The 15,638-nt window shown below is 54.0% G+C and overlaps 2 protein-coding genes across 5 annotated transcripts in view; one reads left to right on the plus strand and one right to left on the minus strand.

Annotated features, from left to right (window-relative positions):
• Positions 1-4,460, plus strand: part of GSE1 (Gse1 coiled-coil protein) — a 390,726-nt gene extending 386,266 nt beyond the window's left edge. For all 4 annotated transcript variants that reach the window (XM_047846324.1, XM_047846322.1, XM_047846323.1 and 1 more), the window contains one exon: positions 600-4,460. In XM_047846324.1, coding sequence (XP_047702280.1) covers positions 600-734 — 135 coding nt within the window. In that variant the 3' untranslated portion in view covers positions 735-4,460. The remainder of the gene's footprint in view (positions 1-599) is intronic.
• GINS2 (GINS complex subunit 2) lies at positions 3,766-15,301 on the minus strand. The gene is made up of 5 exons (XM_047846329.1): positions 15,124-15,301; positions 14,038-14,152; positions 9,938-10,037; positions 6,618-6,744; positions 3,766-6,506 (listed from the first exon to the last, which is right to left on the minus strand). The coding sequence occupies exons 1-5, from the start codon at positions 15,211-15,213 to the stop codon at positions 6,381-6,383; spliced, it is 558 nt and encodes a 185-aa protein (XP_047702285.1). The 5' UTR covers positions 15,214-15,301; the 3' UTR covers positions 3,766-6,380.
• Positions 15,302-15,638: the final 337 nt, after the last annotated feature.

Below are 15,638 nucleotides of genomic sequence, written 5' to 3' on the forward strand. Positions count from 1 at the left end.
GTAGTCTTGGGCGGGGAGTTCAGGAGCCCGAGGGTTCCCCAAGATTGAGCTAAGGAGGCAGGTACTGTTCACGTACAGGGTATTGGTTCTGGAAGGGAGAAGAGGCTATTTGCATATCCCTTTGGGGGAGGTGTTACGCGTATGTCTCCCCCTACGGTGACTGGCTGAGGGGGATGTAAGACGATATTACAGGGGGAGCAAAGCTCTCGCACCCCAGCCCCCTTCCTCCTGCAGCCGATGACGTGAGCAACTCCCCGGCATCCTCCCGGCACGTGGGGTGCAGCTCTTGGCCGGTCCTGAGCAGCCACAGTTGTGTAGTATCAGCTAATTTTTAAAATCTCAGGGTTGGTGTTGAGCCAGCAACAGACCCTGGTTTTATGAGATGGACCAGATACTGGGAGAACCCAAGGCTTCGGTCACGGTTTGAACTGGTTCTTCCAGAGACCACCGCCCGAATCCTGAGCTGGGAAGGGGAAGTTTCCAGACTAGAGGTTGGCCTTTCCCCCTCACCCCCCCCCCCCACCCCGGTGCATTCATGCATCACACACACTTCCTTACCGTGAGAGGAGTGTTTTACCTGAATCAATCTCTCTCTCCAGGAGTTGAGGAGCCAGAAACAGAAGATCGTTTCCGAGAGGGAGCGACTCCAGGCAGAACTGGATCACTTAAGGAAGTGCCTTGTGTTGCCTGCAATGCACTGGCCTAGAGGCTACTTTAAGGGATATCCTAGGTGACGGTTTCCCTTGTGCTAGGCCGAACCTATAGTATAGAAATATTATCTATTTTATTACCTTGAATATTTAATATTTTTCACTGGGAGGTTTGAAGCTTAAAATTTAAAAAAAAGACAAAAAAAAAAGAAAAAAAAAGAGAATGTGCCATGCATGAAGCAAAGGACTCCAGGCCCCAGAAGAACGAACCCGCCTTGACTTCAATGCAACGGAATCACCTTTGTCATTCAGCGAGCAACCGACTAGGACGCCCATCGTTCTTTTTGTTTGAAGTCTTTTCTTTTCTTTTTAAAGCTGGTTTTCTTCTTCCCCCACGCCATTATTTTCTAGTCTGAAAGTGAAGGCTCCCTTACCAACACTAAAACTGTATCATTGAGGGCCCCTGGGTGTGGAATAATGGATCAGGCCGACTGTGTTGGGTTTCTGGTGTGGCCACGCGGCTCCCCGCCTCCTCGAGCCCCCCGTCCCCTTCCGCCCCGGCGCGGGGTCGGCCTCGCTCCTCCCCAGGACGGAGACCGGCTTCGGCAGAAGGAAGGCGGGGTGCATTTTCCTGGCAAAGGGCTTATGTGTTCGTTCCTTTTCTGCAAAATTTTCTCCGAAGCAACAGGTCCTAGGAGCCCACAAAGCACCGATACCGAAGCCTCACCCACAGGCTTTTCCCCGGAAAAGCTCTTATCTAAAGTGCATCACCCAACTGAAGGTACCTTTTTACTACTCCGTGGGGGAAAATGTACAGAGCTCTATGTATACATACGTTCACACCCACGAAATTGTTACTGCGGTGGGTTGTGTTTTCATACAAACGTAAATTTTGAGAGAAAAGTCAAAGGTGCTTCAGCCTTGTACTGTGTATATATATTAAAAAAAAAAACAAAGTTTTGTATGTTTTTATTACTTTAATTATTGTTATAAAAAGCCTGCCATTTTTAAATATGTGGTTTGGGGGGATTTTTGTTTGTTTGTTTTCCTGTTTGGGGGTTCTGTTTGTTTTTTTGCTTTTGTTTTCCTGGGCAAAAAAACTTGCTTTTAGTGTTTGTACTGCTGCTGGTCAGGACATTAAACTATTGAAGTGTTTTTAACAATTAAAGAAGAAGAAAAGTCAAACAGCTTACCACTGGCGCCTATGCGATCACTTCATTTTTGAGTTGCACCAGAAAGTGACGTAGAAAGCCACGTGTTGTTCCTTCTTACCTCCTCCTGTCCCCTCCCCCTGGCTCTGGGGCGCAGACAGAACCAGTTGCTACTGCGGAGGGGCTCGGCCCCCGGCGGGCAGAGGCCGCCCGGTGCGCCCGCGGCTCTGCCGAAAGAACCTGTCAGGAAGGGAGCGAGTTCTGTGATAGGATTCTAAGGTGTCTTACAGCAGTCTGAGAACAGGTGCAAAGTAGAAACTTTAGAAGCTTTATTTAGATGCAAAGCTTTGTAAAAGCCTAAAAGTAGGTAAACCATGTCTGAGCTGAACTTCCCCTCCTTTCGAACTTACTGTCCTGAGCACAGGAGCGGCTAGAAACCGGGGAAGCCATCTCTCTCCGGGCAAAGCAGTGTTTCCTTCTCGGCCGCGTTCCAGCTCATCCGGGCGGGGTCTCCTCTCGCCCGAACGGAACGGGCCCAGACCCAGACCCGAGGTCCAGGCAGCCAGGGGCGGGTCCGTCGGGGGTGGGGGTGGAGGCGAGAACCTCGATGGCCGCTGTCCTTTCACCCTGGGTCAGGGACAGGCTGGCCGACCTTCAGGAAGGCTACTCACTGTGCTCGGTGGCCGCGCCCTCGGCACCAGACCTTAGCTGTGCAGAACAGCTTGCTGGCAGATGGCATTGTGTTGCTTTATCTGTTCCCACACAGTTTGCTTTGTATGTCTGCCAAGAATCTTCCAGTTATTAGCAAACTCAGACAAAAAGTGCCGCCAGTATTATCAGCAGTCAACAAGCGCCTTCCTCTCCACAAAAGCGACTCGAGAACGCAGGCCTGTGCTGCGGGCCTCCCCTCCCCTGCAAAGACACTGGGAGACCAACTCGTTCACAGGTGGGGACAGGTGTTGAGAGGGGGCTCCGCTGCGAGCAGTCAGGGGACGAGGTGACCGGATTTCTCCCGAGTCAGCTGGCTCGTTCCGGTCTGAAAGAACAAGCTCAAGGGCTCCACCTCAGCACCCCACTCCCCGCCGCCCCCCGGCCGGGGCCGGACGCCCCTGCTAAGCAGCTTGGGGAGGGCTTGAGGAAACAGCCCCGCCCCGCCCCGCCCCTCGCCATCCGAGGGGGGGCCCCCTGTTGGGGTGCTGTTATACAGGTCGAGGGCCACGCCCACAGGGGGGCGGTCTCCACCCAGGGGTGGAAGCCGTGGGTATATAGCTAGAAGGGCTCCGCTCCCTGCCGCTGGAGACTGGAGACTAACCGCCTCCCCTGCCTTCCGGCCTCGGTCCCTCCTCCTCCCCCCTCCCCGCACTCCCACCTCTCAGTAGAAAGACAATCAGAATACAGACCAGTAAGGCAGCACGAAGAAACTAAGGAAGGCAAGAAAGCAGAGGTGCACCACGAGGACCTGGCTTTCCCGTCCGGTGGCTAGTTTTCGTTTTCAGAGGGTTTGGAAACAACAGCACCACCTCTCTTCAGTTTGGGCTTAAAAATGGACAAACGCGTGATCCTTGTCCGCTATTTCACGTTGAGTTTAAAAGACAGAGTTGAGAAGTACGCCAGATCTGCTCTAGAACTCCTTAGGTAACTCGGGTCAGTATTTTCGTGGAGACCCCCGTCTTTCACGACCTTGTGTCTTCCTGCCGCCCCTGCGAGACTTGGCTGCCGTCCGTCCTCAAGGGGACTGCACTCCACTTGTGAGGGTCCTCTTCCAAAGTGGGGTCCTGGGGTTCTGCATTTATCCCATCATTAGAAACGAACCGGGAGCTTTCCCCCGAACTTGGCGCTTACGACCTGATCCTTTGAAAATGTTGTTTCCTCTAATTAGAGCCAAAGGGACATAAAATCATGACCTCCGTCCATGATCTCAGATAAGTGACCAAGATAGGACTTAACAGGATTTTTTTTTTTTCTACAGATTATAGGCTAAACACTTCCTTGGCATTCACATTCTAATAGATTACATCCTTAAGGAAATTCCAAGAATACTTAGAGGAGCCCACACTCTCGGCAGTGGAGGATCCTAGTACAAGGAGGTCTGTACGTGGAGTGGGTTTTCCTCCAGTAGCTCGATAAGGCTGCCAAATCTCAAAAACCAGGCACCCCCTTTCCCCTCTGAGCGGTCTTCAAAGTAGAAAATTCCAGGGATCCACCACAAGATGGAGATGGTCGGCACAAGCCAATTCTGTAACTCTTAGCTGTGTATTAGCCACTTAGCAGCAGACATATCCCGCACCCCACGGAAACCAGTACCTGACTTCTCCCGTCTTACAGTAGCCAGTCCCAACTTTTTGATCCAGCACTTAACTTAGACTCCTTCATTCTGCCTTGACCTGAGGAAGGCCACGCTGATGGGTTGTGTTACTTTGTATGTGCCCTGTGCTCACTTGCTAGAACAGTAAAACCAGTACATGGGAGGGAGGAGGGATGCCTCGGTCACTCTGGGGGCAGTTTAGATGCTGTGAAATTAAACCTGTTCTAAGTGTACTTGTTTGAATTAATTGTATTGTAATATTATTTGTTGAATGTAGTAATTAGGTATTTATGAATATATTGCTGTAATTTCTGACAACATCCAAAAAAATAAAATCTTCCTAAATCATGTTAAGAGGCAAATCTTTTGTATGTCCTAATAGGGCAAAACAAAACAAAACAAAAACAAAAAAACCCCAGCAGCCCAGCCATCTAGCTTTAGAGGTAAAATGTGAAGACAGGTTTTAAAAGAAAGGTATTAAGGGGTGAGGTCTGAGCTCTACAGGACTCCTGGCTCTCCCCAGTACCGTGCGGTTTCATTCCAGAAAAGTCCCCAGATGAAAAGGCAAGTCCTGTCATCCGAAAGCAACCCTCTGAACTGTCCCCTTAAATGACAGAGAGCAGTCTTCTCCGTGTCTGGCCCTTCAGTGCTCAGATAACAACCATTGGCTGTTTGTTGGAGGACAGCTGGGGAACGATCTGGAACGGAGAAACAGTGCTTGAGTCACGTCAGGTGAGTTTGGGCTTTGAACACTAAAGGGCAAACACCAGAAGCTGTTCTTTCTGCTCAGCTGATCACGCGTGTAAAAGTGATCACTCCGAAAAGCCCGAGGGAGAGCAGGCTCCTGACCATGCTACTATCCAAAGCCAGCTGGGTACAGAACCTTCTATCCCTTGTATGCCTCCAAAGCATCATTTCTCCCCTCAAGGTAAGGTGATTTCTAGAGCGATTCTAAACCGCAATTGAAAGGTATTTCTCCTCGGAAAAGAAATGATCCTTCCTTGAGACACTGCCTCCAGCAAAGTCTCTCCTCTCCATCAAGGGCAGCAACACAGGCCCTCCCAGAACAATGCCTTGAGCCTCGTCATGTGCCCCAGAGCACACAATCCATTTTTCCCAAGCTTTCCTTTAAGTTCTTAGTTCACGAATCTCCTTGTGAAAAGTCTACAGGGTCACCACAAGTCAAGTCCCTGCAGAACCTTTACTTCTTCCTTTGTCCCATCTCCAGCTTACTTATGGCCGCCTTCCCCAGGCCCCGGACTTTCTTCATTCTGTTCTCCTAAGGCCTTTTCTTCTCATACGGGCCATGTCTTGCAAATCTGTGTTTGGGTTCATCTTTTCTTTGTATAATCAATCCAAGGAATCCTAAATCATGCCAAGGCCACATGTCCTGCCACCTCCGGAATGGCTTCTGAGTCCAAAGATGACCTCTGGTGTGGTCTTGTACGTTTTTTTAACTTTGTGTGCACGCACACACACAGGGCAAGCGGGAGAGAGGATCCCGAGCAGGCCCCATGCTGTTAGCGTGGAGTGCCACGCGGGGCTCAGACCACAAACCAGGAGATCATGTCGACTCAGACGCTTAAGGTACTGAACCACCCAGGCGCCCCGCTGGCTTTCCTCCTGATAAGCAGCCCTGCACCTTAACCAGAAGTACCCAAGAGAACAGCCTGAAGATTACCCCTGATCTCCATTTGATCAGTCAGGCCATTTCAGCCATGGGACTTGCTCCCTTGGTAGTAATGCAGAAGAAAACCCCAGTTCAAGAATTGGGCGGATTCCGTCTTTATTGGGCTCAGATGGTGAACTGTGTCCTTCTCTGTGAGCAAACTCAAGGAGAGGCTAAGTTTAGCCCAAGAGATCAGCGTTGGTCAAGAAAGGAAAGTCCTAGGCCACATAGCCACCCCTACTGTATCACTCTTTAAAACACAAAACATCACCGAATGCTCACCCACACGACAACCACCGGGAGGCCGGAGGCTCTGCTAGCAAAGATTGCATGTTTCACCAAAGCTGCTTTCTTCCCCCCATAAGAGAACAGCTGGCTCCCAGAGACAGATGTGGAATTCGAGTGTCTCGATGACTGAGCACGAACCTGTTGCTTTCCACCAATGTCACGAACCCATTCCTTGTTTGGGTACACAGTTTCTCAGGCGTTTAAAAACGGTTCTAGAACACTCCAGAAATCAGAGTGCCCCTACCACGTCTTGGGCACGCACACATACCACCTGGCACGCCTCCGGCCGGCCTTTCTTTACAAATTCGGGTCTTTCTCTAGAAGTCTTGCGACTGGACGCTCTCCGAAGGTTGCAGGTTTGTACGGAGTTTGTACATGTGATTGAGCGCTTGTGTGAGGAAAGCCCCGCTGGTGTTGATTTCCATCAAGGTCAGGTTATCCAGCTAAACAAGGGAAAACCGACTGGGCTGGTTGAGGAGTGTTTGATTTGAGAAAATGTAAAATCTACTGAGAGGGGGCGTCCCTCCCCCCCCCCCCCCCCCCGCCGCGCCCACCTTGGCATGGGCCTCCTGCTGCCGCACGAAGCTGTCCGCAGACACCCGCAGTTTGGCGATGCGAGTATCCCACACATCCTTGATCAGGGTCCGGATCTCATCCGCTTTCGGGATGTTGTCTGAAGCACTGAGGGAAGCAAATGTGAAAAAAATCACATAAGGAAGCACTTGGTAGACTACAGATGGCAACATCTGGGGAGAAGCGGCCTTTACTTTTTAAGCAGGCTCCACACCCAAATGGGGAGCTCAAACTCACCACCCGCCCCACCCACTGAACCAGCCAGGTGCCCTTCCAGGTAGAAGTGGCTGTTTAAAAACTGCTGCTTGGGCTCAGGGAAACACGAGCCGTTATAAATACAAAATGCGTTTCCCTTTGTTTTCAGTTTGAAGAGGTAAGCGTTTCTGGCAGGTAAGCTGGGTGCCGAGAAAATTCAGCCACGATCCATCCGCACAAAGTTACTTGTGCTCATGTCAGCTGCCTTGCGGCAGGCCGCAGCGCGAGACCTTCGGAGAGTAAGCTGGAAGTCAGACATCCTCTGTCTCAGGGTAACGGAGTGTTCTGTGCCGTAGAATTTCCGCCTTGAATGAAGTTGCTTCACGGGCTGGCTCAAAGGTCATGACTTCCATGCTCACGCCTCCTCGTTTATCCGAGGGCTTACAACCCACCAGGGGAAGACGACAGCTCTGTGCCGGGCACTGGGCTCGCACCACAAAGCAGTTCTGGCCTCCCGAAAGCTCTGAAGGCTAGGGACGGTCCCAGTCCACAGAGAACACAAGTACGCTTACAGAAACCGAAGAAGAAACTGCGCATTAGCATAAACCCGGCAAACCTATATCCAGTGAATTCTGGGTAACAGTCTGGAGCCAGCAAGGGTCAGCGTGACAGCCGTCCCTTTGGGAGCTAGATTTTCAACTAACCTTTGAAGGAGAAGACAAAAGGGAAGACGAAAGCAGAGGCCAACGCCATCCGCCACCAGGCATGCTGGGAAAGCGGAAAGTACGTTGTGATTAGCAGTGGAGAATCCGTGGTATAGAATCTACACGGTGGATTGAAGACCCCAACATTTGGATCTGACGCCCTGAATAGCAGGTTAAGGAACAAAGGACCCCAGCTACTTTGTTAACTGAACTGCAGAGCAAAGGTAAAATTAGGGCCCCTGGCCAAATGAGTTACAAAGAATTCTCAAACAAAAGTTTCGATAGGAACCGCATACATAAGACACTGAACTTCAGAAACTAAACATGTTGGGGCGCTGGGGTGGCTCAGTCGGTTGAGCATCCGACTCTTGATTTTGGCTCAGGGTCACGATCTCGTGCTGCGTGCGATCGAGCACGGCGCCTGCTTGGAATCCTCTCTCCCCCTCTCTCTGGCCCTCCCCTGCTCGTGCTTGCTCAAAAAATAAAAAATAAAGAAACAAAAAAACAAAAACTAAAGATGAGCAGGCCCCTCACCTCGGCGTCCGTATTTTCCCTTCCAAGTCACCTTCTCTGCTGCCCCACGAGGCTCTCAGATCCGTCGGACACCCTCCCGGGGCCTCTGCAGCCCCAGAGTAACAGCCCGGGCTCCCCTACCCTTCACACCTGCCCCAACAGCTCTGCTTCCCCAAACGTAACAGGTCCCTGCCTCCTACCTACAGCGTCCTCTCCTCTCGTCAACTGTCCTTCGTTTTTCAAGCCAAGGATCCCTTCTCTGGCACCAGCAAGCGGCTGCATCCCGGCATAACAGGAACAGCACTCCTCAGGCTGCCGGTCAACAGGCTCACACCGCCCGCCCGTGACTGGGCGTGTGAGCAGGGGACAGGCAGAGAGGGGAGCGAGACAAAGAATGCCACACCCCAACGTGGGGCTCGAACTCACCAACTGTGAGATTATGACCTGAGCCAAAATCAAGACGTGGACGCTTAGCTGACTGAGCCACCCAGGCGCCCCACGCTTTTGTTATTTAATTTTTTGTTTTCAGAGAGCAAGCACTCAAGAGGGGGGGGGAGGGACGGTGGAGGAGGGGGAGAGAGAGAGAAACTTAGGCCCCATGCTCAGCACAGGGCCCAACAGGGCCCAACTGAGCCACCCAGGTTCCCCCCATTTTGCAGATCACATTCGAGTATCTCCCAAGTAAAACTCATCCACGCTTGCCTGCCCCCCTCTACTGACGTCATTCGTTCATTCAACAAACGTGTGCACCAGGCACCGTACTAGTGCAAATTAGTCCCTACCCATTTCCGCTAGCACTGGGGTGGGGGTGGCAGGGCACGGCCACACGAGTGACTACGAGACCACAGCTGACAAACGCCACGGGGCTACAGAGCTGCCGAGAGGACAGGCACATAGAACCTGTGAGAGAGCCCCCGTCGGGCTAAACCAAAGGAGGGAGCAGAGAATAGAGGGACCTACTGGACACAGGGAACACAGTACGGAAGCCCCGAGGACCCTGGTACGTGTACAGAAGTGAGAGGCCGACGTGGGCATCAGAGGGAAGAAGGTGTAAAAGCCGTGAGAGAAGGCAGGAGGAGCCCAGGCTAGGCGGCGCTTTGCAAGCCGTAATCGGGACATCAGCCCAAACCCCGGACAGGCTCCAAGGAACAGGGGAGTCCCAAGCCGCTCCGTCTTTAAAAGACTACTCTGGGGCGCCTGGGGGGCTCAGTCCGCGAAGCGTCCGACTCTTGATGTCGGCTCAGGTCACGATCTCCTAGCTGTGAGATCAAGCCCCATGTCAGGTTCCTTGCCCGGCGTGGAGCCTCCTTAAGATTCCGTCCCTGCCTGCCCCTCTTCCCAGCTCACTCACTCACTCGCTCCGGGGAAAAAGAAAAAAAAAGTTTTCCTCTTGAACAACAAAAAAGCAGCAGCCAACGGGGAGCCAGAACTGGACACAGGGAAACAAGAAGTGACTGCACTAGCGGGCTTTCATTACAGCTAGGGTTCCGAGCGAGCGCGAGCCCTCTGGCCTTTCCTGCGGAGGCCGTGCGAGAACTCCCGCGCACAAAGACCGAGGGGTAAAGCTTCACTCATAGAGCCCAGCTACGGTTAAGAACAAAGGCTGGAGAGGACAATGGAGGCTCACACCTGGGTCCAATGCCAAGTGACAGAGAGCCGAGGGATGGCCTAGGAGAGGGAGGGGTGGGAAGAGGAAAGGGAAAAGGAGGGAGCCCAGGCAAGGGTGCGTGCACACACACGCCTCCCGGATTACCGATCTGAGAACCGGGTGGCCAGGGACGCCGCTGACCCCAGAGGTGAACGTGCGACAGGATAGGAGGGACAGGCCAGGGGAGGAGAATCACGAGTTGTATCCCACAGGTGGGCTCTAAGAAGGGAAACGTACTTACTGATTTAACAGGAGTTTGGTAAGTTCCATGTAGTAAGGGCTAGGCATAGGGGTAAAAGTTTCTTCCTTTCGCTCGTGATCCCTAATCTTCTCCAACTTTTCTGAAATTTAGAAGAGTATACGTTTTACCATCACCACACCCAGCCTTCCAAGTATTTTTTAAGCCTTCCAAATGAACCAAATGTCTCTATTACCTATTCGATTAACTAACAAAAACATGAAGAAGAGGAAAACACTTTTTGGAATAACACACCAGTCACCAGATGGTTCAGGGTCTATTTCCCCCAAAATTTCTCTTATGGAAGGTCGTACATTTCCTTCACCGTTGCTGCTTTGGCCCGCAGGGTCTATTACTGAAGAAAGGACGTCAGAGTTCTTAGGGAAAGAGCACAGCGTCCTGCCTTTGATGCACAAAGGGACCGGCTGCTGGAGAAACTTACTTAGGCGTCTTCCAGAAGAGAGCAAGACGGCTCTACACCGCGGCCACTGCGGCCGGGGTGGGGGGCGGGGTGAGGACACTGGAGGGCTGAACGCTGGCAGCCGGAGTCACTCGGTGGAGCCCAGTCCCAACTCCCTGTCTCACTGGTCTGAGAAAGTCCTGAACCTGAACCGGCCACTGTTGCTAAAGGACGGACGGACGGACGGACACACACACACACACACAACTATGCTGGGGGGTCTCGCTCTCAGTGGTGGCCCCCATTCTCCCCTGGTGCCATACTGCAGCCCAAAGTTCGAGCCTCACACCGGGTGTAAACATTCTCCCGACAGCAAACCATTTTTCCAAGAGTTAAACTTCCTTTCTTCGACCACTCAGGGGGGTGTGTATTCTACCCTTCCACCAACACAGCTCACCAAGACCCCCATGGCCTCTGCTCAGCCAAACCCAATGGTTCCATCTGTCCTCACATCTGACAAAGATCAAACCTCCTCAGGATAGATTTATTATTTGATTTCTGGAACACCATGCTCTGAGTACTCTTGTCTCGCGGATTCTTCCAGGCCTTCCTGACCTCTCTCTCAACACTGGGATATAGAGCTCAGTCCCCTGACCCCTTCGCCACCCAAACCACATCCCACGTGGCTTCATCCTGCGTCATTTAAATACCATCTAAACACTCCTGATGACCTGCTCATTCATATCCCCACATCTCCCCTTCCCAAGCTTCCTGACCCAAGACTCCTGCTCACATAATTTCTACCTGGATATCCAATAAGCACCTCCAGTGTAACATGGTCAAACCCCGACTCCTGGTCCCCACCCCAGCTCAGGGAACAGCACCTCCGTATCCTTCTGTAGTTCAGGCCAGCAACCCTGGCAACCGTTTTTTTTTGTTGTTGTTTTTAAGTTTACTTACTTATTTTGAGAGAGAGAGGGAATCCAAGAGGGTCCATACTGGCAGCACAGAGACCGAGGCAGGGCTTGAACTCATGAACCGTGAGATCAAGACCTGAGCCGAAATCAAGAATCTGACGCTTACTTAACCAACTGAGCCACCCAGGCACCCCCACCCTGGCATCCACTCTTAACTCTCCTCTCAGATCCCGCAGCCCGTCCTTCAGCAAATCCTGTGGATTCTTCCTTCAAAATACACCTAGGGGCACCTGGGTGGCTCAGTCAGTTGAGCGTCCAGCTCTTGATTCGATTTCGGCTCCAATCATGTCACAGTTGGTGGCTTTGGGCCCTGAATAGGGCTCTGCGCTGACGGCGTGGAGCCTGTTTGGGATTCTGTCGCCCCCTCCCTCTCTGCCCCTCCCCTGCTCACACGCTCTCTCTCAAAATAAACAAACTCAAATACGCCTAGACTCCAACCACGTCTGCCCACCTCCAGCAACTGGGCAAACTACTCTCAGCCTGGGTTACACCTCACTGCCCTCGCCCCACGGACATCTTCTCTGTACAGCTGACTGGTTCTCCTCCAGTATCTAAATCAGTATGAAACACCTCTGTTCAAACTCTGCAACGAATCGAAAAGACTGACATCACCCAACGTTGGCCAGGATGCGAACAGTGGGAGCTCCCCTACACTTCTGGCGGGATAAGTGACAGCCCAACCACTCTGGAGGGCTGGCTGACGGTTTTTTACAAAGTTAAGCACAGTCTGCCCTGCGACCTGGCAATCTGCCACTCTCGGTATTTACCCAAGAGAATTAGAAACATAGATCCACAAAAAGACTTGGACAGGAATGTTCATAAGAGCCTCATTAGCAATGGCCCAAAATGGGAAAGGCTCCAAACATCCGCCAACAGAACAATGGGTGACCGAACTGGAGTACTCTACCGTGAATGAAACACTGCTCGGCAACAGAAGAATGACGTAATGGCATGTGCAACAGCCTTAAATGAGAGAAGTCAACACCTACCAGGTGATTCCGTTTAAAGGACACCCGAGAGCAGGTAGGACTCCGCTATGGCCTCGGAATCGGAAGGCGGCCCGCTCCCGGGCCGAGCCTACTGACTAGTGCTGTTTCACTAGTACTCACCCCAGCGTGGCCTCGGCCAGTGAAAAAGCTCGGGTTAACGCCCTCCACACCTTCTCTGGCCCTGACGGGCCTGCGACAAGACAGCCTCTGCCCCCGTCACCTTGGGCCTGGATGGACCCAAACTGCCGGAACAGGAGGTAGCACTAACAGAGCCAGGCCTGGCAGCGTTCTCTGCTTTGGCAAGAGCCCCTCAGCAGAAGGAGCTGGGGGTTTCCCTTCGTGGCAGACCCACCAGGGCCGCCAGCCCCCACTTTTAGGACCGGAAGGAGAAGATGCCCACAGTCTTTCCGGAAGTGTACTTGAGAGTGGCTGGCTCGGAGGGTCCTTGCTTCTAGGAGGGAGGTGCCCCCGAGGGAATCCCAATTGGCAGGGGATGATCAAAGTCACTCAGAGGCCGTTCACATTCCAAACAAAATGAATGTTCTTTGCTAGAATGAGCCGCTTTGGTCTCAGGGAGCAAAAAGACCGCAAAGGCTCAGGATGAAGCCTGTCTGCATTGTTGTGCCTCATTTTCTTTTTTACTGAGGCATAATTAACGCACCATCCAACTCACCCATTTAAAATGTACAATTCGACAGTTTTCAGTACATTCAGAGTTGGGTGTGATCTTTGGGTCTTTTTTTCGCTAGCATCACGTGTTCAAGGTTCATTCGGCTGCAGCATAACAGGTACTTCCTTCCTTGACATGGCCAAATAATATTCCCTTGTTTGGGATGATGCATCATTTGCATGCATGCCCTACCATGTAAGAGGACTCTGCGCCACATGCTAGCCTATAGAAGCATTTTCTAAGTAAACCGTATCCCTGACGTGGGGCTGAAACTCACGACCCCAAGATCAAGCGCTGCATACGGAACCAGCCAGGGGCCCCAACAGAGTTATTTTTTAAAAGGCCCAAGAAATGCCCCTTCAAAGTCGTACGATAGTTTTAAACGTAAAGCAAGTTGAGGGGCACCTGGGTGGCTCAGTCGGTTGAGCGGCCGACCTCGGCTCGGGTCACGTTCACACGGTTCGTGAGTTCAAGCCCCCGTCGGGTCTGTGCTGACAGCTCAGAGTGCGGAGCCTGCTTCAGATTTTGTGCTTCCCTCTCTCTGCCCCTCCCCTGCTCACGCCCTGTCTCTCACTCTCTCTCAAAAATAAATTAAAAAAAAAAAAATTAAAGTTGAAATATCTGGGGCGCCTGGGTGGCGCAGTCGGTTAAGCGTCCGACTTCAGCCAGGTCACGATCTCGCGGTCCGGGAGTTCGAGCCCCGCGTCGGGCTCCGGGCTGATGGCTCAGAGCCTGGAGCCTGTTTCCGATTCTGTGTCTCCCTCTCTCTCGGCCCCTCCCCCGTTCATGCTCTGTGTCTCTGTCTCAAAAATAAATAAACGTTAAAAAAAAAAAAATTTTTTTTTAAAAAGTTGAAATATCTTCCAGTCAAAACCTAAGCGAAAATTGGTATACATGCCTCAAACCAGCGTGACATTGGTAATAGCCATGCGCGAACTCTGCCAGGTGAGTCTCCAACCACTCATTAACTTCAGCTGATCAGCGGCTGGTGGCCTGCGTGGAAGGGGCCCCCTGCTTCCACCCGAAGGGCGGGGGTCACCCCAGCTCTGCTCCACCCACATGCTTACCCACATCCATCCACTCAGGAGGAATCAGCCGACACTTCTGTCTTTGTTTCAGGTTAATCGCCAACCACAGAGGCACCTCCACCGGTAAGCCGGGGTTGAAAGGCCCCAGGTCCCCCTACCAAAAGAAAATCAAGCCCCCCAGTAAGACAAAACAGGGAGGGCAACCAGCGACACCGGACCCCACTGCTGTTCAACAAGAGAAAGGGCGCCGCCCAAGCCGAAACCCAAAGAAATCTAAAAGCCCAGCTGCGAACACAGACCCAGGGAGGCCGCTCCAAGCGAGGGAGCAGAACTGTGCTCACCTGCGCACACCTGGCCAGCCCACCGGGGCCGGTTTCCGGGAGGACGGGGAACAGCTGAGGGGCCGGGCCCAGACTCACAACGTCGCCCCATCTGTTCGTCCCCTCGTCTCCTCGGCGTCCCTCGCCCTCCGTTCCCCCCTCTCGTATTCCGACCCCCGCCCCGCCTTACTCCCCCCCCGGCCACTCAGGGTTCCCCCACGACCACTCGGCGTCCCCGCACTCCGTACTCCCCCCCACGCCACTCGGCGTCCCCCCCACCCTGTACTCCCCCCTCCCAGCGACCACTCGGCGTCCCCCCACTCCGTACTCCCCCCCCGCCACTCGGCGTCCCCCCACTCCGTACTCACCCCCACGCCACTCGGCGTCCCCCCCACCCTGTACTCCCCCCTCCCAGCGACCACTCGGCGTCCCCCCCACCCCGTACTCCCCCCGCCCCCGCCACTCGGCGTCCCCCCCACCCCGTACTCCCCCCGCCCCCGCCACTCGGCGTCCCCCCCACTCCGTACTCTCCCCGCCTCCGCCACTCGGCGTCCCCCCCACCCCGTACTCCCCCCGCCCCCGCCACTCGGCGTCCCCCCCACTCCGTACTCTCCCCGCCTCCGCCACTCGGCGTCCCCTATCCCGTACTCCCCCGGCCACTCGGGGTCCGCACCCGTACTCTCCCCCGCCCCCGCACTCCTCCCCACCACTCGGCGAACTGGAGGCCAGGCGTCCGCAGAAGCTCCGGCACTAGGGCCCTTCTCAGGAGCTGGGGTCTGAGGCAAATGCCCGGCCCAGCCCTTACCCCGATGAGGTAGATCTTGTCCAGGCTGAAGTTTGGGATAATGGTAACCAGCTCCTTCTCAGCCAAAAACTCCACTTCAGCCGCGTCCATGCTGGCGCCTCCCGCAGCCCTTCAAGGTCCAGGGAAGCGCGGAAGCCTCAGCTTTCCCGCCACCGCGCGGGGCCCGGCCCCCGGCCGGAACGAGCATCGGCAACCAATAGCAAAGCGGCGCTCTCCCCTGAGCGGCGGGAGGCGGGGACCGCGGCCGCTTCGAGCCTACGGATTGGCGAGGGTCAACGAGGCAGAGAGCAGACCACGCCCCCCGGCTGCGGGCCGCGTCCCCTAGCCGCGGGCCCCGGCCCCGCCCCTCAAGCGTCGCCGTCCCGCCCCTCTCACGCCCCAACCCCGCCCCTCCCGCGGCCCGGCGCCGCCCCTCTTATGGCGTGACCGTGCTCTTCTCGCGGCCCGACCCCGCCCCTCCCTGATCGGCCCCGCCCCCTTCCCCGCCCCTCTGACGGCCCGGTCCACCCCCTCCC

The sequence above is a fragment of the Prionailurus viverrinus genome, unplaced genomic scaffold (assembly GCF_022837055.1).
Source record: "Prionailurus viverrinus isolate Anna unplaced genomic scaffold, UM_Priviv_1.0 scaffold_38, whole genome shotgun sequence".
Classification (NCBI taxonomy): Eukaryota; Metazoa; Chordata; class Mammalia; order Carnivora; family Felidae; genus Prionailurus; species Prionailurus viverrinus.

Bases quoted from the DNA above. Each gene is read 5' to 3' on its own strand.
- GINS2 (XM_047846329.1), bottom strand. From the start codon at position 15,213: ATGGACGCGGCTGAAGTGGAGTTTTTGGCTGAGAAGGAGCTGGTTACC. The intron at 14,153-15,123 runs GTAAGGGCTGGG...TTCTTTTGGTAG, and splicing joins ACAAGATCTACCTCATCGGG to GGGGACCTGGGGCCTTTCAA. The intron at 10,038-14,037 runs GTAAGCATGTGG...TCTAAATTTCAG, and splicing joins TCCTGAGTGGATGGATGTGG to AAAAGTTGGAGAAGATTAGG.